The 25,087-nt window shown below is 44.4% G+C and overlaps 1 protein-coding gene across 1 annotated transcript in view; it reads right to left on the bottom strand.

The window, feature by feature from the left end:
• Positions 1-6,933: 6,933 nt before the first annotated feature.
• dram1 (DNA-damage regulated autophagy modulator 1) overlaps positions 6,934-25,087 on the bottom strand; it is a 34,164-nt gene continuing 16,010 nt past the window's right edge. The window contains exons 5-7 of the mRNA XM_041216498.1: positions 18,972-19,036; positions 16,036-16,128; positions 6,934-9,431 (exon numbers count right to left, since the gene is read on the bottom strand). Of these exons, the coding sequence (XP_041072432.1) occupies positions 9,363-9,431; positions 16,036-16,128; positions 18,972-19,036 (227 nt within the window). The 3' untranslated portion in view covers positions 6,934-9,362. The remainder of the gene's footprint in view (positions 9,432-16,035; positions 16,129-18,971; positions 19,037-25,087) is intronic.

The raw sequence follows: 25,087 nt of genomic DNA, 5'->3' as shown, positions 1-25,087 counted from the left end.
ATTTTCTCTTTGCGGAGAGTCCAGAACAAAGGGACACAATATTAAAACTAGAGCTAAGCCAAACTGGGGCGAAATCAGGAAGGACCTCCTCACACAAAGGCTATTGGAAATCTGGAACTCTCTCCCCTATAAAGCTTTTGAGTCTGGGGATCAACTAAAGTTTTCAAAACTGAAATTAGTAATGATTATGGAACCAAGGTGGGCAGATGGAGTTAAAATGATATGCCATTGATTATTTGACTAACAAGGCAGGCTCAAGGGGCTGAATGGCTTCCTGTTCCAGTCAAGAGGGGTCATAATGTAAATATATTTGATTTGACACCTAGGGTTGATGAAAATATAAAGTATATGTGTGGCCACTCCCAGCCATTTAAAAAAACACTTAGACATCAGCTGATCTAATACTTCAGAATGGTTTTTATCTGACTCTGAAGCCTAGAACTTAGACTCAGAATGATACAGCACAGACGGAAGCCATTCAGCCCATCATGACTGTTCTGATTCCCACTGGTAATAATCACTCAGGAAATTGGCAAGTTGGTCATAGGCTCCTCTGTCCGTAATTTAACAAAGTTGCTAATCTGCTTGAATGGATTGATGACAGCGTTAAACATCAGACAGGAATGTTGTAAACAAGTGGTCTGATGATTTTCTGTCATCCGCTCTATCATAAACCTGAGCTCACCCAAAGCTCTGTTGCCCTAACTCAGACCAAGGCCTGTTCACCCATCACCTCGTGCTTGTTGGCCTCCAATGGATCCCAGTCCAGCAACACCTCAATTTTAAAGTTCCCACTCTTGTTCCCATCCCTTCATGCTCTTTCCTCTCTATCTCTGTAACATTGTACAACCCTTTGAGGCATCAGGTGCCCATCAAATTTTGGCCTCTGGAGCATCCCCGATTTTACTCCATGATTAGCGGCTGTACCTCCAGATGCCTGGGCCTAAGACCTGTCTTGTGGACTAAATTTTTGTTACCTGCTCTAATATGTAGCTCACTTTTCAAATTCTGTTTGATAATTGTGTGCAGTTTTGGTTTCCCTGTCAAAGGAACAAAACGTTTATCTTGGAAGTGCAACAAAGGTTCATTGGGTGGATTCCTGTGATGAGGAGAGATTGCGTAGAATGGGCCTATAATTCCTGGAGTTTGGAACAATGAGAGGTGATCTCATTGAAATATATAACATTCGTTAGGGGCTTGATAGGGTAGCTACTGAGAGATTGTTTCCCCTGGCTGGGGGCAATCTGAACACAAGGCCACAGTCTCAGGATAAGGGGCAGGCCAACTAGGACTGAGATGAGAAGAATTTCAATCAGAGGGTTATGAACCTTTGGAACTTTCTATCCCAGAGAGCTGTGAATGATTGCTTGTTGAGCACATTCAAGATGGAAGATGATAGATTTTTTGGATAACAAGGGATATAGATAGTGCGGGAAGGTGGAGTTGAGGTTGAAGATCAGCCTGAATCTCATGGAATTGGGTGCGGTGTCAAGAAGTGGAGTGGCCTACTTGTGCTCCTATTTCTAATGTTCTGTTCTTACCATTCCTGTGAAGAGCTTTGGGACATTTACGTTAAAGGTAGTGTGTAAGTACAAGTTGTGATCATTCGCCAATACAAACAGCAAATTGTAGATACTAATTTTGCCATATGTGGCTGCCATTCAGTCTTTGAACCAGCTGAGGGTGCTGCTGTCCATTGTCTTCATTTAAGCTGCAATGTAAACTAACGGGCTCTGTTGTGTTTTATCCGTTCATATTCTGGATCATGACATCCTACGCGACTGTGACAAAGGTAAACTTTCCCTTCTCGTTCTTCTTGACCTGTCTGCAGCTTTTGACATGTTCGACCATACCGTCCTCCTCCAACACCTCTTACCTGTCGTCCATCACCTGATTCCATTCTTACCTATCAAAATCATCGCCAGTGAATCACTTACAATGCTTTCTCTTCCTGCTCCTGCACCGTTACCTCTGGTGTCACCCAAGGATCTATCCTTGGCCCCCTCCTACTTCTCATCTACATACAGCCCCATCCAAAAACAGTGTCAGTGTTCGCATGTACACTCACCACCACATCTCTCAACTCCTCCACTATCACTTATCCAACATCCAGTACTGGATGAACAGAAATTTCCTCCAAACTCCGTTCCCTAGCTACCAACTCCCTCCCTCTCCCTGCTGGCACTCTAAGATTAAACCAGTCTGTTCACAACCTTGGTGTCACATTCAACCCCAAGATTGACCTCAGCGTCACATCTGACCCCAAGATAAGTTTATGAGCTTGCATTCATGCCATCACTAAGACCACCTATTCCACCTCTGTAACATCACCTGACATTGCCCCACCTCAGCTGCTGCTGAAATCCTCTTTCGTACCTTTGTTACCTCCACATTCGACTATTCCATTGCACTCCTGGCTGGTCTCCCACATTCCACTCTGTGTAAACTTGAGGTCATCCAAAACTCTGCTGTCTGTGTCTTAACTCGCAGCAAGTCCTGTTCCCTATCACCCCTGTGCTCGCTGACCTACAATGGCTCCCAGTCAAGCAATGTCTTGATTTTAAAATTCTCATCCTTCTTTTCAAATCTCTCCACGGCCTCTCCCCTCTCTACCTCTGACATGGGCACAGCTTTAATTCTGGCCTCTTGAGCATCCCTGATTTTAATTGCGCTACCATTGGTTGTTTGGGCCCTAAGCTCGGGAATTCCCTCCCTATGCCTCTCCGTCTCTCTACCTCGCTTTCCTCCTTTAAGACCCTCCTTAAAACCTACCTCTGATGAAGGTTTTGGTCATCTGACCTAATATCTGCACATATGACTCGATGTCACACTTTGCTCTATAATGCTCCGTGAAACATTAATCACAGAATCACACAGTGCTGAAGAGGCCCTTCGGCCCATCGGGTCTGCACTGACACATGAGATACCCCTGACCTACCTACCTAACCCCATTTACCAGCACTTGGCCCACAGCCTTGAATGTTATGATGTGCCAAATGCTCATCCAGGTACTTTTTAAAGGATGTGAGGCAACCCGCCTCCACCACCCTCCCAGGCAGCGCATTCCACACCGTCACCACCCTCTGGGTAAAAAAGTTTTTCCTCACATCCCCCCTAAACCTCCTGCCCCTCACCTTGAACGTGTCCCCTCATGACTGACCCTTCAACTAAGGGGAACAGCTGCTCCCTATCCACCCTGTCCATGCCCCTCATAATCTTGTACACCTCGATCAGGTCGCCCCTCAGTCTTCTCTGCTCCAACAAAAACAACCCAAGTCTATCCAACCTCTCTTCATAACTTAAATGTTTCATCCCAGGCAACATCCTGGTGAATCTCCTCTGTACCCCTTCCAGTGCAATCACATCCTTCCTATAATGTGGTGACCAGAACTGCACACAGTACTCCAGCTGTGACCTCACCAAGGTTCTATACAAATCCAACATGACCTCCCTACTTTTGTAATCTATGCCTCGATTGCTAAAGGCAAGTGTCCCATATGCCTTTTTCACCACCCCACTAACATGCCCCTCCACCTTCAGAGATCTATGGACACACACGCCAAGATCCCTTTGTTCCTCAGAACTTCCTAGTGTCATGCCATTCATTGAATACTTCCTTGTCAAATTACTCCTTCCAAAGTGTATCACCTCACACTTTTCAGGGCTAAATTCCTCTGCCACTTATCTGCCCATTTGACCATTCTGTCTATATTTTCCTGTAGCCCAAGACACTCAACCTCACTGTTAACCACCTGGCCAACCTTTGTGTCATCTGCAAACTTACCAATCCTACCCCCTACATAGTCATCTATGTCGTTTATTTAAATGACAAATAATAGGGGACTGAGCACAGATCTCTGTGGTACGCCACTGGACACTGGCTTCCAGTCACTAAAGCATCCTTCTGTCATCACCCTCTGTCTCCTACAACTAAGCCAATTTTGAATCCACCTTATTAAATTACCCTGTATCCAATGTGTAATTGCCTTCTTTATAAGTCTCCCATGTGGGACCTTGTCAAAGGCTTTGCTGAAATCCATATAAACTACATCAACTGCACTACCCCCATCTCACAACTGGTCACCTCCTCAAAGCATTCAATCAAACTTGTTAAGCATGACCTCCCTCTGACAAAGCTATGCTGACTATCCCTGATCAAATCTTGCTTCCCCAAGTGGAGATAGATACTCTCCTTCAGAACTTTCTCCAATAGTTTCCCTACCACTGACGTGAGACTCACTGGACTGTAGTTCTACCAATGTCCTCTGGCTCCACCCATAGATTGCCCCCTTGGTCCCTAATGGGCCCTACTCTTTCCCTGGCTATCTTCTTCCCATTGATATACTTATAGAATATCTTGAGATTTTCCCTACTTTTACCAGCCAGAGCTTTCTCATATCCCTGCTTTGCTCTCCTAATTGCTTTCTTAAGCTCCACCCTGCACTGTCTGTACTCCACTAATGCCTCCTTTGATTTGCTTCCCTTGTACCTGCTAAAAGCCTCTTTTCCTTCTCATCGTAACCTGAATATCTCTGGTTATCCATGGTTCTCTGGGCTTGTTACTCCCTCCTATCACCCTAGCGGGAACATGTTGAGCCTGTACCCTCTCCATTTCCTTTTTGAACGCCCCCCACTGCTTTTCCGTAGATTTCCCCACAAATAGCTGTTCCCAGTCTACCTTGGCCAGATCCTGCCTTATTTTACTAAAATCCGCTCTCCCCCAATCCAAAACATTTTTTTGCAACTTGTCTATTTCTTTGTCCATAACAAGCTTAAACTGTACCATGTTGTGGTCGCTATCACTAAAATGCTCCCCCACCACCACCTCAGCCACCTGTCCAGCTTCATTCCCCAGAATTAGGTCCAGCAATGCACCGTCCCTTGTTGGACCCTCTACATATTGACCTAAAAAGTTCTCCTGTACACATTTCAAGAAATCCACTCCATCCAAGCCCTTAACACTATGTCTATCCCAATTAATGTTGGGAAAGTTGAAATCACCTAATATAATTACCCTATTGTTATTGTTTTTACACACCTCCACAAATTGTGCACATATATGCTCCTCAATTTCCTGCCGACTATCTGGGGGTCTATAATAAACACCTAACAATGTGGCTGCCCCTTTTTTATTCCTAAGCTCTACCCACAAAGCTTCATTCGATGCCCCCTCCAAGATATCATCTCTCCTTACTGCAGTACTGATTCCTTAACTAATAATGCAATGCCTCCTCCTCTTTTAACCCCTCTCCTGTCTCACCTGAAGATTCTATGTGCCAGAATGTTGAGCTGCCAATCCTGCCCTTCCCTCAAGCACGTCTCAGTGATGGCTACTATATCACAATTCCACATGTCAATCCTCACCCTTAACTCATCCATTTTACCTGTAATACTCCTGGCATTAAAACATCCAGCCTTGCCTTACTCCCTTGAAACTTATTGCAGCTCTACTCCCTCTGACTTGATTGTTTTACTGTATTATGATGTGATCCTATCCTGCTAACATTGTGTCCCCTCCCCCTGCCGAATTAGTTTAAACTCCTCCCAATAGCACTAGCAAACCCGCCCGCAAGGATGTTAGTCCCGCTCTGGTTCAGATGTAAACCGTCCCGTTTGTACAGGTTCACACTTTCACCAGAAAAGGTCCCAGTGATCCAAGAACCTAAAGCCCTCTCTCCTGCATCAACTCTTAAGCCACATATTCATCTGCGCTATTCTCCTATTTCTGAGCTCGCTTGCATGTGGCACTGGGAGTAATCCAGAGATTACAACCTAAGAGGTCTTGCTTTTTAGTCTACTGCCTAACTCCCTGAATTCTTGATGCAAGACCTCATCCCTCTTTCTACCTACGTCATTGGTACCAACATGTACCACGACCTCTACCTTATCACCCTCCCTCTTCAGGAAGCCCTGAATCTGTTCAGTGACATCCCGGACCCTGGCACCAAGGAGGCAACATACCATCCTGGAGTCATGTTGATGGCCACAGTAGCACCTATCTGTTCCCCTGACTATAGAATCCCCAATTACTATTGCTCTTCCTCTCTTTCTCCCTTCCTATACAGACAAGCCAGAATATTGGCTCTATCTGCACTCCCTGGAAGAACCAGCTCCTTCATCAGCCTCCAAAACAGAATACCAATTTCTGAGCGGGACCCCAGGGGACTCCTGAACTACCTGCCTGTTTCCCTTGGACTGCCTGGTGGTCACCCATTCCCTTCCTTCCTCAAGTCCCTCCAGCTGCGGTGTGACCACCTCTCTAAACGTGCTATCCACGATGCTCTCAGACTCGCGGATACTCCACAGTGTCCCCAGCTGCTGTTCCAGCTCTGAAACCCAAGCTTCCAGGAGCTGTAGCTGGACACACTTCCTGCACACATGCTGGTCCCAGACACTGGAAATGTTCCCAGCTTCCCACATGGAGCACAAGGAGCACACCATGGCTCTGAGCTCTCCTGCCATGAATTATCCCTTTAAATTAAACCTTTTAAATCAATTACTGTCGGGCCCTTCTTTCCTGATCCTCATTACTACAGAATATACAAACTATAAACCACAAAAAAGACCTTAAACTATAAGCGATAAAAGTAGTAAATACTTACCCAACCTTACCCACTACTTACCAGTCATTCCTCTCCCTTGTAGCCTCTACTGTTGCAGCAGGGCAAGACCACTCTTTAGTGGTCTTGAAGATTTAAGAAGTTGGATAGCAAAGAAAAAATGCAAAGAGCACCTCTTCCCCTCTGCACCGAATTCCCACTTTGTTGTCAAAAGAAAATACCAAGGCTGGGAAGTCTTGTTTGCAGAAATCACTGAATTTAAGAGAAGTTGTTGGTGTGGGGTGGGGGTGGGTGTGGGGTGGGGGTGGGCAGGTGGGCGTGAAGCATTTAGAGGCGGGGTGGTACAGTCAAAGAAAGAAAACGACAAACATGATTTGATAAAATATTGTTTATTAATAAAATATATTGTATCAAACACTGTAGTGAAACATTTTGTGGAGTAAAATAGGTATCAGCCTAATGACTGTCAACATTTTAAATGAAGTTCAATCACTTGGACAAGCAGTATTCTAATACTGTACTCATCAATTTTAAAAACTACAATTCACATACAGAAGACATGATTTAACACATAGGAGGAATTATTATTCAAAAAAGAGTCATTTACTCCTTATCCCTCCCTGATTCTGTCAGAATGATCCAGTATCAAGATTAACCCAATCAATTTTGATATATCTATTAGAAAGTTGTGTTCAAAGTTTAGAGGTAGCATTCTTTACTTTTACACTGTAAGGGCTCATTTATTCACCAAGGTAGTATTCAGCTGTGACTGTAAGGTCAGTACATTTGCTGTTGAAACACTCATCCATGCTTTTGTTCCCTCCAGATTCAACTGTTTCAATGTTCTCCTGGCCAGCCTCACACTTTGCACTCCCCTTAAACTTCAGCTCATCCAAAACTCTGCGTATCCTGATCCACACCAAGTCCCCGGCCCCCACCCTGTTCATCCCAATCTAACAACACCTCAGGTTTAACATTCTCATCCTTTTGTTCAAATCCCTCCATGATCTCATCCTTTCTTATCTCTATAACTTCCTCCAGCCCTGTAATCCTCTGCAATCTCTGTGTTCATTCAGTTCTGGCCACCTGCTTGATTTAATCGTGCCTTCAGCGGTCCAGGACTCAAGCTATGGAATTCCCTCCTTAAGCCTCTCTGCCTCTCTACTTCCCCTCCTCTTTGACCAAGATTTTTGTCAACTGTCCTTATAAGTCTACATGACTTGGTGTCAAATTTGGGTTTGATAATACTCCTACGAAGTTGTTGTAAACATGGACTGAGATAGATGGTCTGCCTAATGAGCACCCTGGAACAGCAGCAGTGGTTTCACATTTGAACTGTAGGTTTTCACTGCAGTGTGAATGCAGCCCTTAGCAGTTTGGGTTCTGAACTTTTGCCGCCTTTTTTAGGCAGTGTTATGACGTCAGTGCATCACAGGAAGAGGAGGTGAGAACAGATTTGGAATGGCTGTCTTAAATTAGCTGTCCAAACTCACCATGAAGGTAAGACCTACTCGGTTTCAGTTTGTGGTGTTTAAACAAACCAGAGCCAGATTGTTTGGACTCAGGTTTTTGGTGTGTAAATGGGTCAGTGAGATTCTGGCTAGTCAAACATCATTTAGAAGCTAGCTGGATTACCATCAAATGAATATAACAATATGCAAAGCAAATTTAAAGTAGCAAAACATCTTGAGGAAGTTCACAGTTGGAATCATACTGGGGTTGGATGTCAAGTGATGAGTGGAGTGTCCGAAGGATCTATCCTCGACCCCCTCCCATTTCTCATCTGCATGCTGCCCCTTGGCAACAGCATTCGAAAATACAGCCTCAGTTTCAATATGTACGCTGATGACAGCCAGCTCTACCTCACCACCAACTCTCAACCCTTCCCGTGCCTAGCACGTTGTAAGACCATTTGTCCCAATATCCAGTCGAGCAGAAATTCACCTCCGTTAAATATTGGGAAGATCAAAGCTGTTGTTTTGGTTCCCGCGGCGCACTCCATTCCCTTGCCACTGACTCTTAGCAACCTTGGTGTCATAACTGGCCCTGAGATAAGCTTCATATCTTCTCCATCACTAAGAATGCTTCCATCGTAACATCGTCTGTCTCCAGGCCTGCTTCAGCTCATCCGCCGCTGAAACTGTCAGCCATTCTTTTGTTACATCCAAACTCGACCATTCAGTTGCACACCTGGCCAACCTCCCACATTCCAGCCTCCATAAACAAACTCTTCCGAAACTCCACATCCTGCACCAAGACCCATTCACCCATCACCCTCTATGTTCACTGACCCACCATGGCTCTCGGTTAAACATCTTGATTTTGTACTCTAGAGTTTGAATTCCCTCCATGATGTCTTCTCCTCCTTCCCTTCAGCTATACAACCCTCTGAGAACAGCATTTCTCAAACTCTGACCTCTTGTGCAACTGCAACTTCTCTTGGCCCATCTTTGGTGGTTGCACCTTCAGATAGCTAAGATGCCAGCTTTGGAATTCCATTCCTATAAAATTCACCAGTTTAACCAAGTTTGTCGTCATCTGTCCTAAGGTCCCCTTTTTTGGCTCAGTGTCAATTTTTGTCTGATAATGTTTCTGTGATGGACTTTGGGACATTTTACTACTTTAAAGATGCCATATAATGCAAGTTGTTGTTGGAGGAGGTTATAGGAGTGGTTATAATAACATGCAAACCATTAAAAAAAGGACAGACAAGGATACTGATGGTGTCCTTAACCTTTTAACATCTGCCCTGGCCCCAGAAATGGCCACTGAACACACTGACGGGAGACAGCGAAGTGGCTTTTATAATCTATTGTATGATTCATCATGCGAGTCTTGAAGTAACACTATTTGCACGTTTATAGTGAATGTCTGTTAAACAGAAAGAAAAGAAACATTGATTCACAGTGACTCAGACAAGCATTGTTCAATTCTATCAAGCTTGCAGCCGGCCGCTCCGGCTGTAGACCAATGTCAGATAGGCGATATATCAGGACATAGAAATAAAAAAGTGGGTATCCGATTCAATGGTAGCACCCTTACCTTTGAGAGAGAAGGTCGTGGGTTCAAGTCCTACTCCAGGGACTTGAGCACATAATCTAGGCTGACACTCTCAGTGCAGTACTGAGGGAGCGCTGCACTGTCAGAGGTGCCACCTTTCAGGCGAGACTTTAACTGAGGCCTTGTCTGCCCTCTCAGGTGAATGTAGAAGATCGCACAGGGACTATTCCAGAAAGAGCAGGCGAGTTCACCAGTATTTATCCCTGAACCAATATCACTAAAACAGATTGCCTGTTCATAGATAAAAACAAAAAAACTGCGGATGCTGGAAATCCAAAACAAAAACAGAATTACCTGGAAAAACTCAGCAGGTCTGGCAGCATCGGCGGAGAAGAAAAGAGTTGATGTTTCGAGTCCTCATGACCCTTCGACAGAACTTGAGTTCGAGTCCAAGAAAGAGTTGAAATATAAGCTGGTTTAAGGTGTGTGGGAGGGTGGTGGGAGAGGGAGAGAGAGAGAGAGAAGTGGAGGGGGTTGGTGTGGTTGTAGGGACAAACAAGCAGTGATAGAAGCAGATCATCAAAAGATGTCACCAACAACAGAACAAAAGAACACATAGGTGTTAAAGTTGGTGATATTATCTAAACGAATGTGCTAATTAAGAATGGATGGTAGGGCACTCAAGGTATAGCTCTAGTGGGGGTGGGGAGAGCATAAAAGATTTAAAAATATTTAAAAATAATGGAAATAGGTGGGAAAAGAAAAATCTATATAATTTATTGTCGGCGCGACATTAGTCGTCTCAATTTCTCTGCTCCTCTCACCCATTCTAACCTGTCTCTCCCTGAACTTACTGCACTCCATTCTCTCAGGTCCAACCCTGACATTGTCATCAAACCCGCTGACAAGGGTGGTGCTGTTGTTGTCTGGCGCACTGACCTCTACCTCGCGGAGGCTGAGTGTCAACTCGCAGACACTTCCTCCTACCTCTCCCTGGACCATGACCCCACCACTGAATATCAAGCCATTGTTTCCAGGACTGTCACTGACCTCATCTCTTCTGGGGATCTTCCTCCCACAGCTTCCAACCTGATAGTCACCCAACCTCGGACGGCCCGCCTCTATCTCCTACCCAAAATCCACAAACAGAACTGCCCCAGTAGACCGATCATCTCAGCTTGCTCCTGCCCCACAGAACTCATTTCTCGTTATCTTGACTCCTTTCTCTCTCCCCTCGTCCAGTCCCTTCCCACCTACATCCGTGATTCCTCTGACACCTTACGTCACATCAACAATTTCCAGTTCCCTGGCCCCAAACGCTTCCTCTTCACCATGGACGTCCAATCCCTCTACACCTCCATCCCCCACCAGGATGGTCTGAGGGCCCTTAGCTTCTTCCTCGAACAGAGGCCCAAACAATCCCCATCCACCACTACTCTCTTCCGTCTGGCTGAACTTGTTCTCACACTGAACAATTTCTCCTTCAACTCCTCTCACTTCCTCCAAATAAAAGGTGTGGCTATGGGTACCCGCATGGGCCCCAGCTATGCCTGTCTCTTTATGGGGTATGTGGAACATTCCTTGTTCCAGTCCTACTCCAGCCCCCTTCCACAACTCTTTCTCCGGTACATCGATGATTATTTCGGTGCTGCTTCATGCTCTCGTCGGAACTTGGAAAAATTTATTAATTTTGCTTCCAATCTCCACCCCTCCATCATTTTCACATGGTCCATCTCTGACACTTCCCTTCCCTTCCTTGACCTCTCTGTCTCAATCTCTGGTGATAGACTGTCCACCAATATCCATTACAAACCCACCGACTCCCACAGCTACCTCGACTACAGCTCCTCACACCACGCTTCCTGTAAGGACTCCATCCCATTCTCTCAGTTCCTTCACCTCCGTCGCATCTGTTCCGATGATGCTACCTTCAAAAACAGTTCCTCTGACATGTCCTCCTTCTTCCTTAACCGAGGTTTTCCACCCACGGTCGTTGACAGCGCCCTCAACCGTGTCCGGCCCATCTCCCGCGCATCCGCCCTCACGCCTTCTCCTCCCTCCCAGAAACATGATAGGGTCCCCCTTGTCCTCACTTATCACCCCACCAGCCTCCTCATTCAAAGGATCATCCTCCGCCATTTCTGCCAACTCCAGCATGATGCCACCACCAAACACATCTTCCCTTCACCCCCCCCATCGGCATTCCGTAGGGATCGCTCCCTCCGGGACACCCTGGTCCACTCCTCCATCACCCCCTACTCCTCAACCCCCTCCTATGGCACCACCCCATGCCCACGCCAAAAGATGCAACACCTGCCCCTTCACTTCCTCTCTCCTCACCGTCCAAGGGCCCAAACACTCCTTTCAAGTGAAGCAGCATTTCACTTGCATTTCCCCCAACTTAGTCTACTGTATTCGTTGCTCCCAATGTGGTCTCCTCTACATTTGAGAGACCAAACGTAAACTGGGCGACCGCTTTGCAGAACACCTGTGGTTTGTCCGCAAGAATGACCCAAACCTCCCTGTCGCTTGCCATTTTAACACTCCACCCTGCTCTCTTGCCCACATGTCTGTCCTTGGCTTGCTGCATTGTTCCAGTGAAGCCCAACGCAAACTGGAGGAACAACACCTCATCTTCCGACTAGGCACTTTACAGCCATCCAGACTGAATATTGAATTCAACAACTTTAGGTCGTGAGCCCCCTCCTCCATCCCCACCCCCTTTCTGTTTCCCCCTTCCTTTTGTTTTTTTCCAATAAATTATATAGATTTTTCTTTTCCCACCTATTTCCATTATTTTTAAATATTTTTAAATCTTTTATGCTCTCCCCACCCCCACTAGAGCTATACCTTGAGTGCCCTACCATCTATTCTTAATTAGCACATTCGTTTAGATAATATCACCAACTTTAACACCTATGTGTTCTTTTGTTCTGTTGTTGGTGACATCTTTTGATGATCGGCTTCTATCACTGCTTGTTTGTCCCTACAACCACACCAACCCCCTCCACTTCTCTCTCTCTCTCTCTCTCTCTCCGCCCCCCCCGCCCCCCCCCCCCCCACACCCCTTAAACCAGCTTATATTTCAACTCTTTCTTGGACTCGAACTCAAGTTCTGTCGAAGGGTCATGAGGACTCAAAACGTCAACTCTTTTCTTCTCCGCCGATGCTGCCAGACCTGCTGAGTTTTTCCAGGTAATTCTGTAAGCCTGTTCATAGGCTTATTGCTACTTGTGGGAACTTCTTGTGTGCAAACTATTGTGTTTCCTACCAGTGTCTATACTTCAAAAGATAACTGACTGGCTGGCTGTAATGTATCTTGGAGCAAAGGTTTATGGGAGGCATATTCTCTGATTATATAAATATCAATATTGTGCAACTGTGTACACATCTGCGGGTGGATTTTATGAGGTGATTGTTTAAGCTGTGGTTTGGGAACACTGCTATTTGAGCCCTTCATTCTCACTGCTTTTATATTCCTTACTTGCTGCACCTTGCACATCTCTGATTCTGACTGTTCCAGGCTTCAGCTGCCTGGGTTCCAAGCTCTGAATTTCTCTCTAGCACCTCTCTCTCCTCCTTTAAGATGCTCCTTCAAACCTACCTCTTTGACCAAGCTATTGATCACCTGATTTTTTTTGCTTTTTTTTCCCAACAGTATTCATTTCTTAATTATAATAATATTGGAGATGGGAAATTCTTGATTATTAATCCAGAGAATGTGAGTTCAAATCTCACCAAGGCAGTTTGAAAATTTGAATTCAGTTTTTTTTTTTAAATTGGGAAATAAAAAGCTGGTGTTGTTACAGGTGATCATGAATCTCTTGAATTGATGAAAAAACCCAATTGGTTCACTAATGTCTTTAGCAAAGTGAACCTTACCTGGGTCTGGACCTCAATCAACATCACTAAAAACAGATTATCTGGTCATTCATCTCATTGCTGTCTGTGTGATCTTGCTGTACACAAAATTGGCTACTGTGTGTCCTTCATTGCAACAGTGATTATATTTTGAAAGTCCTTCATTGGCTGTGAAGCACTTTGGAATGTCCTGAGGCTGCAAAAGGCGCTATAGAAATACAGGTCTTCCTTTCTATTCGTGATACAAGTCCCCACACCAACTTGGTTAATTCTAATTGACCTCTGATGGACCTAGAAAACCATGTGACTGTTGCCCATTCACTACCAGTGGTTCAAGGAGCACCACTGATTCCTGGGGAAGGCAGGGATGAGCAATGAATGCCAGTGGTGGTACATCCCAAAAATTAATTTAAAAGAAAGCTTTGAGTTGAAAACCAGAGGGAAACAACAGGTTATAAGTGGAGAGGGTATTTTCTCTTTCTACATCTCAACTTAAGAATTTTAATATGGTTCCTGGGTTAATCATTTTCTAACTTGGTAACAGTTGAGTGCAAACAAGTGACTGGCTAGCACGGATTAAGGAAATAATTCAGGTTCAGCTTTAGCGTAAGGAGTGAATTATAGAGAGATTCATGTGGTTGGGAGGGGAGAAGGGCAGGGCAGAGATGCTGGCAGTGATCAGAGCTCCCCACTTACTATGAAGCAGATGTATTCTCGTGAGAGGTTTGAAGGGGATGTATCAAGGCAAACTTGGGAGCCCAATCCCAGCTCCCAGTGACATTTACTCCTGCAATCTAATGACACGATGTTTGGAGGAACTGACCCTCTCAACTACTTTTTAAAATTTGTTCCTGGGATGTGGGCTTCGCTGGCTGGGCCAGCATTTATTGCCCATTCCTAGTTGCCCTTGAGAAGGTGGTGGTGAGCTGCCTTCTTGAACTACCTTCTTGTCCAAGTGGTGTAGGTACTTCCACAGTGCTGTTAAGGAGGGAGTTCCAGGATTTTGACCCAATGGCAGTGAAGGAATGGTGATATATTTATGAGCCAGGATGGTGAGTGACTTGGAAGGGAATTCGCAGGTGGTGGTGTTCCCATGTGTCTGCTGCCCTTGAACTTCTAGGGGATAAAGGTCATGGATTTGGGAGTTGGCAAGTTGCTGTAATGCATTTTGTAGATGATTCAAGTTGTGAGGAGGATACGGATATTGTTAGGTTAAGTGAGTGAGCAAAAATTTGGAAAATGGATTATAATGTTGGAAAATGTGAGATTATCCACTTTGACAGGAAGAATAGAAAACCAGAATATTATTTAAATGGAGAGAGACTGCAGCATGCTACAGCACCGAGGGATCTGGGTGAACTCGTATATGAATCGCCAAAGGTTAACATGCAGGTACAGCAAGTGATTAGGAAGGCACATGGAATGTTGGCCTTTGCTGCAAGGGGCTGGAGTATAAAAGTAGGGAAATCTTGCCACATCTGTACAGGGCATTCCTGAGACCATACCTGGAGTACTGTGTACATTTCTTGTCTCCTTACTTAAGAGGGATATTCTGCATAGGAAGCAGTTCAGAGAGGTTCACAAGGCTGATTCCTGGGATGAAGGGGTTATCTTCAGAGGAAAGGTTAAGCAAGTTGGGTCTATGTACTCATTGAAGTTTAGAAGAATGTGAGGTGATATTATTGAATCATATAAGATTCTGAGGGAAATTGACAGGGTAGATGATGGGAAGATGTTTCCTCTGGTGGGGGAATCTAAAGCTAGGGGACACATTTAAAAACTAACAAGTCTCCCATTTAAGCCAGAGATGAGGAGGAATTTATTTCCTCAGAGAATCTTCTTCCCCAGAGAACAATGGAAGCTGGGTCATTAAATACATTGAAGGCTGAGTGAGGCTGATATTTTTATTAGCAAGGGAGCCAAGATTTATGGGGCGCAAACAGGAACGTGGAGTTAAAGCCACAGTCAGATCAGCCGTGATCTTATTGAATGGTGGAGCAAGCTGGATGATGATCTAGTCCTGCCCCTATTTTTTTTATTCATTCACAAGATGTGGGCTTCGCTGGCTGGGCCAGCATGTATTGCCTGCCCCTAGTTGCCCTTGAGAAGGTGGTGGTGAGCTGCCTTCTTGAACCGCTGCAGTCCATGTGGTGTAGGTACACCCACAGTGCTGTTAGGGAGGGAGTTCCAGGGACCCAGCGACAGTGAAGGAACAGCGATATATTTCCAAGTCAGGCTGGTGATTGACCTGGAGGGGAGCATGTGATCTTACGATTTACACATTGCTGCCACAATGGTGGAGGGAGTGAATGTTTAAGGTGGTGGATGGGGTGCCACTCAAGCAGGCTACTTTGCCCTGGATGATGTCATGCTTCTTGCATGTTGTATTGCAACTACCAGCTGTGTGTGACAGCACCTTATAGTAAAAGAACAACCCGCCTTTCACTGACGTCCCAAAGCACTGCACAGACAATGAAGTACATTTGGAATGTGGGCAGTGTGGGGTCTTTACCAGCATGAAACAGCTTCACACCAACACCGTGTAAATCTGCCCAAAGAGGCAGCTGAGCTCACTGAACCCTTGTAACCTTGAATATAACAGACCAATTCTTACCTGAAACTCCTTGATATAAGTTAGGAAGAAGAAATTAAAGCTGAACGCAACTAGCCACTCACAAACTGCACTCGTCACTTGGTAACTATAGCCCTGGTGAAAAGGAACAGAGAGGACAACAGTTCAAAAGACATTTATTTAACCTAGAGCCTGGAAATAAAACACAAATCAAGTGAATTAGAGGGACTGTCATCTGGAGGTTCCTAGTTCTTGGATATCAAGTGTGACTTACTCCAGAATCTAAGCCTCAACTTCAGCAAAGAAAATTTACTTCAAGGAAATTTCCGTCTTACTATGATGCACAGCTATAGTTTGACTTTGTATGATGAGCCAGAAGTCTGTTTTGCATCTCACCACCTTGACTTCAGCTGCCCACTTTCCCATAACCTGTTTTAGATGATCACACGAACAAAATCTGCCCCCTCTTGTCACATCAGATGACAGGTGCTAGGCTGAGGGTTTACAGGATAAACTGTTCCCCAATCACACTCAGCGACCAATCTCAGTTGTGTTCTGATGCCTGAGCTTCCCTCACAGGGTGAATGATTATTCCCAGGTTGCTCCAGCGTGTCTCCTGGTGGTGTCTGATCCTTCTTGGCCCAGGCGCCCTCCTTGTCTATCTTGAGTCCTGTACTCTTCCATCAACCCTTCAAGTCTGGTTCCTGATTTCTCAGCCACCCATGTCCTTTGTTCCTCTCCCCATCCTCTTTAATCCTGTGTTTTCCAATCCTCCCCAGTCCTGTGTTTCTTTCCTCACCACCCCAACTGAGCCTCTTTCCCCAGCCCCCAGTGTTTTGTGCTCTGACCCTATATAACAGGGTTCAGCGAGTAACCTGAAAATATATTTTTAAATGCTCCTTCCGCACAATGTTCTTTTTGTGTTAAAGACTAATTTAAGGATCACCAAAACCAAATGTATTCTCATGAGTGACCAAGCTTTGTACATCATAAGGTCCACTCATAAATAAGAAACTCTTGCACAATAACAGACACAATTCAGTCCAAGTAGATTCCAATTGATTCTCTTAGGACCTGCCTGCACTCTAGCACATTATGATAATACATTAGGAAGGTTCAAAATGGGCATGGGATCAGGGGCGAGCTAACTACATGAACTGGACTAGTCTGATATCTAAGGAATTGTTTGAGGGTAAGGAGGTTGATAAAGCCTTTGGTGTGAAGCTGTTGTTTTCAGACTCAGTTCAGATACCAGAAAACATCATGCTAGCTGCAAACTGTAAAGCAAAATTTTAACTCCCAAAGCTAAATCTGGAGGTGACCACAGCACTAATTCTAACAAAGATCAATACAGGTAAACAATCTAAAAAAAAAAAATCGGCAACTTGCTTTGTCCTGTTGGAGCAATGTGACTGCCCAATATTAACTGACATCATGAAAGGCCTGGGCTTGGCCTGTTAACATACTCTGCCCAATCTGCCAGTGGTCACTCAGTTCACGCACTGGTCACAGATACTCCTCACTCTAGTGGAAATGGCCAAGCCACTTCTGGGTTATGACCAGAGTGACAGCGTTTTTTCTTAGGAACAGGAGGTCATTCAACCCCTCAAACTGGTTCCACCATTCAATCAGATCATGGCTGATTTGTCCCTCCAAAACACATCTACCTGTGTTTGCTCTGTATCACCCTATACCCAGAAAAAGTTTATCTTTTAATTAATAGATGTTACCTAACTTGTTCCACATTTGAAAGCTAATCAGCCTGATTAACTACGGGATTTATTAGGTGAAATGGAATTTCAACACAGTACCAATAAATTATTTTCCTCGACAAGTACTTGAGATTTAAACAACTACTAAAATGGTAAAGACTAGTCGAGTTCATGTAGTTTTCCACCCTTCTAAACCTCAGTGTCTCTACCTCTTCTCCCTCTCCCCTTCCCCACCCAAATCTGAGTTCTCCTCTCCCTCCCCCAATCCCACTGTCCCGATGCCCAGTCCTCTTGCCCATAGTCCAATGTCATGTTGCTGAGCTTTTGTTGTGTAGCTCACAAAGAGAAGGTGAAACATTCCCTGTGACTTTATTGGCTCTATTGCAGGGGCCGGTTTAGAAATTTTCAGTGAAGCGGTTTTTAACTAACTTACTAAGTTCTTAGTAAGTTCTAACTTAGTAAGTTCTTTTCTTGGAACTGACTTTAAGCGATCTGAAGCTGTGGTCTTGCTCATGAGAGGTGGTTAATGTTTGTGGCTTTTAAAGGTTTGCATTTTATTTTGAAATTCTAAATTAACAACAACCTGGGTTTGATGGTTTGCAAGTAACCTTAGGTCTGTAGCTTGCTAAATCAGCAAACACTTCCTGTCTCATTTGTCAGTCAGCTCAGTGTCCAACAGCCTATTTTCCAAAACAAAAACAGAAACAGAAATACCTGGAAAAACTCAGTAGGTCTGGCAGCATCGGCGGAGAAGAGCACAGTTGACATTTTGAGTCCTCATGACCCTTCAACAGAACTGATTTATTTAGCCTATATCCAAAGTTCTGCTCTGGCCAGACTGGCCACAAGTAGGAAACCCCCCCTCTGCTCCACCCCAAGCATCCACTCTAACCGCTAAGGGGAAAATAAGTTAGGCTAAGGGATAAATTACTTTCAAAAGTGGAGCTATTATTATAGAATGGTTACAGCACAGAAGGAGGCCAATAGCTCATCGGGTCCATGTTGGCTCTCTGCAAAAGCAACTCAGTTTGTCCCACTCCCCTGTCCTTTCCTGTAGCCCTATAAGTGTTCTCTCTTCAGGTGTTTTTCCTCTAAGCTGGGTGGCCTCATGGGGCTTAAAGTTCCCACACCGGCCTCGCACAAGTCGCCCCCTTTAACTTACCATGTGTACGCAGCTGTGCAAAAATAATTAAAGGGGTCATGCACTTAAACAAATCACCCACCCACTCCAAAAAAACCAGAGGGTGCATTGGTCCACAACCATACCTTAGCTCCTGGCTTCCAATCCAAAGTTGGATTGCTGTGGATGGCGAGGACATAACATACAATCACTGGGGAGGGCAGAGGTCAAGGAAAGTCAACACAATTTCTGTAAGAAATGAAAAGTACTCAATCATGGGTTAGTCCTGACTAAACAAACAAGTGGTAAGATATGTAATGGTGAAGCATGATCATTCCTCCATTTCAAAACAGAACCTCTTGTTGCGAACAGTTAGGTTGGATGGGCCAAGGAGTCTTTTCCTGCCTGACCCAGTAGCAGGAGTAGGGCCAAAGGGCTGCACATGAGCCGCACCCCTGGATCAGCCCATTCCGGCCCTCTTCTGTATTATCCTATGGTCTCTGGTCCTCAGCTCACCCCCAACAAGGCCACTGAAACAGAGGGGTTGGGATTGCCTATTGGGTACTCCCTACAGAGGGTCTTTCCACTGACCTGAACTAGTAGAGGCCCCAATCCCGACTCAAGCACACAACACAGGCTGACTTTCCCAGAGTGGGACTGAGGGAGTGCTGTACTGTCTTTCGGAAGAAATCTTAAACCGAGGTCCTGTCTACCTTTTCTAGTTGACGTAAAAAGTTCCATCTGAACCAGAGTAGGGGATTTCTCCTCATTTTCTGGCTAACAACATGTGAATCAACATCACTAAAAAATTAATAGATCATTCATTCATGGCAGCTTTCTGTGCAATGACCGACTGCTACGTTTCTCACATGTTTCTTACATATTAACAGTGACTACATTTCAAAAGAAACTCATTGGCTGTGAAGCCCCTCCATTAACATCTGTGGGATACCATTCACCAGAAACATAACTGGGCCAGCCATATAAATACTGTGGCTATAAGGGCAGGTCAGAGACTGGGAATCCTGCAATGAGTAACACACCTCCTGACTCCCCAAAGACTATCCTTCATCTACAAGTCAATGATGGAATATGTCCCAAGTGCCTGGGTGAGTGCAGCTCTAACAGCACTCAAGAAGTTGAACATCATTGAGGACAAAGCAGCCCGCTTCTCATTGGCACCATCCTGACTTAGAAATATATCGCCGTTCCTTCACTGTTGCTGGGTCAAAATCCAGGAAACCCCTCCCTAACAGCACTGTGGGTGTACCTACACCACATGGACTGCAGCAATTCAAGAAGGCAGCTCACCACCACTTTCTCAAGGGCAACTAGGGATGTGCATCAAATTTTAGCCCAGTCATCCTGAGTATGAATAAAGAAGATACTGGGGTGTGATGGCACTCCTGGTGATTTGCAGTAATGCTCAAATCTCTGGAGTGGGGCTTGAACCCACAATCTTCAGACTCAAATGAGAATGCATGGCTGACACCAAGGAGAAGAGCAGAGGAGTTTCTTGACCAACATTTACCCCTCCACCCACAAGATAGCTTCATTGGTCATTTATTTTGTTGCTATGTATAAATGCCTGCCTAATAACCTGCGTAGTAATAAATGTGTGTCTGTGTGTTTGTGTGTGTGATTGTCTGTATGTGTGTGTGTTTGTTTGTATGTGTGAGTTATGATTGTCTATGTGTGTATCAGCGTGTCTGTATGTGTGAGTGTTTATCTGTGTGGGTATACATGTCTGTGTACATATGTGTATATGTGTGTGTACGCCCGTGTGCACACGAGTGTGTATGATGTGCTTTGGACACTCTGAGCCCATGAGAACCTTTTCTTTTGGTTTTATGGTTTTGCTATTTCACTGGTGCTTCTCAAACATCCTGTCTCAGGGATCATTCTAGCACCAATAAACAGGATGTGGCAGGAAAACCTTATTGTAACAACTTGCACCTATATCAGATAATGTCTCAAGGCACTTCACAGGAGTCTGAGCAGAAATATGTGATATAGCTGATATTGAATGGAAGAAGGAGTCATTAAAATAAGTGACCAAAGGTTTTAAGGAGTGTCTTAAGGATGGGGAGAGAGGTGAAGAAGTTTAGGGAGGGAGTTAGAGTACAGACAGGGCCCCTCAATGGTGTGATAAATGGAGTGGTGGTGTATGTGTGTGGGGAACAGGACACTGTTCTAGGGAATTGCAGGGCTGGACATGGTCACAGAGATAGGGAGCAATTTAAAATCAAGATTTAAACACATTTGCGCTGCACAGTTTCCCTAGCCCGGAATGATTTCATCACCTTCCTGCCATTTGCAGCTGTTCAAAATCTCCCTCCAGAGGAAGACCCTGACTCGCCATTTTCACAATTAACTGGCCCTACTGCCGACTTAGATTGGGTTTAAACAAAATGCCAACGCTATCAATTATTTGACAATGAAACAGTTCACTCTTAGAGATTCCATTGTTTTAAAATGTAGTTAATCTCATCCTGATATGTAAAGTTAGCAAAAGAACAGCAATAGGTAAGTGAGGAGATGTTGACTGGACTATCACTGACTGGGACCTAATTAGGGAACAAGGTCTATTGAGTGCTTCAAGAGGCAGTTCATTGAATCTCTTTACATGTTCCTTTGAATTCAATGAAATCAAACGGAGGTTGTACTATTATATAAATATGCCTACCGATTAAAACAAGGTGTTTTGAAGAATGAATACATTTTAATGTTTTACCTTGTAACGATTAAATATTTATAGAATTGTCTGCTAGGACCCATTATGCAGAGTATCCAGTATAGAGACAGACATGACAACAGTGGTACATCCACCTAAGAATCCAGATGCTTTGTCCATCTACTCTATCACAGGACTGAGGAGAGCTTGGAGCTGAAACAAAATAGCCATCAGCTTGGCCAGGTTGGTAGCATTCTCACATCTGAATCACTGGCTGTGAGTTACAATCTCTCTCTAGGACTTGAGTACATGTTCTGAACTGGCACCGCAGTGCCATATTGAAGGAATACCACCTTCCCAGTGATGCCCTCCTTTGTTTGAAACATTAAATCCTCTCAACTTGACGCAAAAGATCCTGTGGCACTATTTCGAAAAACAGCTGAAACGTTTTACCCAGTGTCCTGGTCCCTCAACCAAAATCAGTTCAAAAGATGATCTGGTTATTATCTCACTGCTGCTTGTGGGAGTTCACTGTATGTACATTGGCTGCTGTGTTTCCTGCGTACAAGAATGGCTGCACATCAAAAAAGTGCTTCATCGGTCGTAAAGCTTTATGGGACATCTTGAGGCTGAGGAAGGTGCTAGAGAAATGCAAGATCTTCTTTCTTCAAATGAGGCATTAAACCAAGATCATATGTGGCTGTTTAGGATTTGAAGAGGAGCCATTTCTCCCAGTGTCCTGGCCAACATTCCTTCAGTAACCGGTTTTACCAGCAGAACAATGATCTGCTTATTCATCTCATTTCTACACCTGGGATCCTGCTGAGTGCAAAATGGTTGACGTGTTACCAACACAACCCTGGTGAAAGTAACTGTGAAACATATAGGGACACTTCTAACAGGTACTAAGATGCACTGTACGCATTCCAGGTTTCTTCTTAATATCATCCTAGAGCAGAGAGTAAGAGACCGAACTGTGCTAAACAGGTTGACTATAGATTCAATCTTGCACTAATGCCTGACTGTTGAGGAAATATTGGTTGAACGTTAACGCAAAATCTAAGCATTGCTTCATAGACATAATTTGAAAGGCCCAATATCCATCCAATGGTTTCCTCCTGCATGATCTGAATGTAGTAAAGATGGTGTACTGATGGAAATGTAGACTGTGGCTAATGTGTTCTTTTGTCAATGCTTTATTCCTACAGCGATCGCCAAGAGAGGGCTTCTCATAATGATGGGGTGGACGTAGGGGCAATAATCCAAGTTTGTGCTGCTGCCTGGAAGTCTTAATCCACACATCGAGGAGATCACAGACATCCACAATTCTCCGATGCATAGGCCAAAGACAAGGCTTCCCCAACAACTGGGAACTGCCCCAACCAAGGTTCCCTGCCGTCCAACAGTGTATTCACCAGATTGAAGCACCGATCTCTGACTTCACAGACTGGGATCTTCCTTCAGTTTCTGCACTCAGAAATTCTGGGTGAGATTTGACCAAAATCCCCTCTATAGCTGTAACATAATTTCCACTCCTTTGTATCCCAGAACCTTGAGTCAAAGGCCAGCCTTCCAAGTTTTTAAAGCAATTTTTTGTACCTGTTGACTGTTTTTTTTAAGCAATTTTTGTGCTTGTCCCTAAATTTCTCTAGTCCTCCATTGTTCCTAGTTTATCACACTTTTAGAACATTCTCTGATCTATCATCCATTGGTCCAAAGTAGATGCCTTGACACTTTGCTGCATTAATGATTAATAACACAGCTACACTTCCCTTCTCAGATTGAAAACTGAAAAGTCCTTTAACCAGCTCTGGGCTGCCTGATTTCACCCCAGGATGAATCATCAACACTGGAGTGCAATATTTCAAAGGCTTTTGCTGATTATTGGCAACATGGCAAGGGGATTTTCCACCCAATTCAAAAGCACATTGGGAACAGCTTGCAGCACTTACCAGAACACAAAAGGTTCGGGAAACTTCCCAACTCTGGAATGTGTAGAAATCAAGAGTGCAGCTGTCGTTTTCCATTAATTGGTTAGCCTCGCTGAGATGAATCGTTTTTTTCTGCAGCTCTCACATTCCAAACCTGGCTGGACGGACTTTATTGGTCTCTACACAATAATTCCCAATGTCCACTTTTCTGCTTTATTAGTTTTCATCAGTAAATGTCCCAAGATGTTGCTCACAAGAGTTCTGCGCCCTTGAAATGAGACACATTGAATCTGACTGAATTCCAGAACCAGTGCTACTGCGGCATTGGATTTATGATCACAGCTAGTCACATTGTATTACACTGTAACAGGCCATTGAATTGATTCATGCTTCACACCGCCCCTCTTCACCTCACCCCATCAGCATATCCTTCTATGCAATTCCCCCTTATGTGTTTATCCAGCCTCCCTTTAAGGATTTTCCTGTGGTATGAGTCTGCATGTCCTCTTAGCTTTGCTAAAAACGGTAAATTTTAAAACTTACTGGTGCATCTCCCTCTCCATCTTTTGCAAATGCTCGCTTTAGATTTATGGAGTTGGTGCCTCCAGATGTTGGGCAAGGCAATGGTGAGGTTTTCAAAGGCATATTGCCTCCATGCTTTGTGGCAGCCATACCATTGCTAGTTACAACATTCTTTCCACTCTCTGGGTAAAGAAGTTTCTCCTGAATTCCTGATTGGAATTATTATAATGACTACCTTATATTTCTGATGTTTAATTTTGATCTTGCCCTCAAGTAGAAACATCTCTGCATCTACCCTGTCAAACCCTTTCATAATCCTCAAGCCCTCTTTCAGTTCACCCCTCAGTCCTCTCTAGTCAGTGACTATAGTAGGGTCCAAGCAGATTACAGAGGATACTAGTGCACTGCTGCCCTCTGATACTCAGGCTGGAATCCAGCAATAATAATAAAAACAGAAAATGCTGGAAAAACTCAGCAGGTCTGGCAGCACCTGTGGCGAGAGAAAGAGAGACATGCAGACTCGAAATGCTAACTCTGTTTCTCTCTCCACAGATGCTGCCAGACCTGCTGAGCTTTTCCAGCATTTTCTGTTTTTATTTCAGATTTCCAACATCCGCAGTATTTTGCATTTATATTGGAATCCAACAAGACAAGTTAGCAAGGTGCCCAGGGAATGAAGGAATAAGGCAGTCCAGTTAGAGGGGGTGATGGTCTCTGCTGTAGATAAACCTGGAAAAATATTTACTCGGTTATTTCCACTATGCTAAGGGGGATAAACCTGTATTAGGGGTATTTTTAATTATTTTCCTACTCTTCTAGTGGGCAGCAGTGGTGACGTTAGCTGTATCTCAAAACTAGTTTATTGCAGCAATGGTTTATGGGTGGAATCTCTTTGATGGATATAATATTGAGTTCCAAAAACTGAAATTTGAATGAAAGCTTCAGTTCAACATGGGTAGAAAATAATCAATTAGAAGAAACAAGGAATTAGAAAACTGACCAACATCCAGAAAGAGATGGACATTACTGAGACTCAACAGCTGCATTGAAACTGACAGCCAGCAAATCTCAGATTAGAGAGGCCAATTACTATTGCTTTGTTAAAACAATCCTTTCAAACTCAGTAAAACAAGGC

The sequence above is a fragment of the Carcharodon carcharias genome, chromosome 21 (assembly GCF_017639515.1).
Source record: "Carcharodon carcharias isolate sCarCar2 chromosome 21, sCarCar2.pri, whole genome shotgun sequence".
Taxonomy (NCBI): Eukaryota; Metazoa; Chordata; class Chondrichthyes; order Lamniformes; family Lamnidae; genus Carcharodon; species Carcharodon carcharias.
This window is presented reverse-complemented; position numbering and strand designations above follow the sequence as displayed.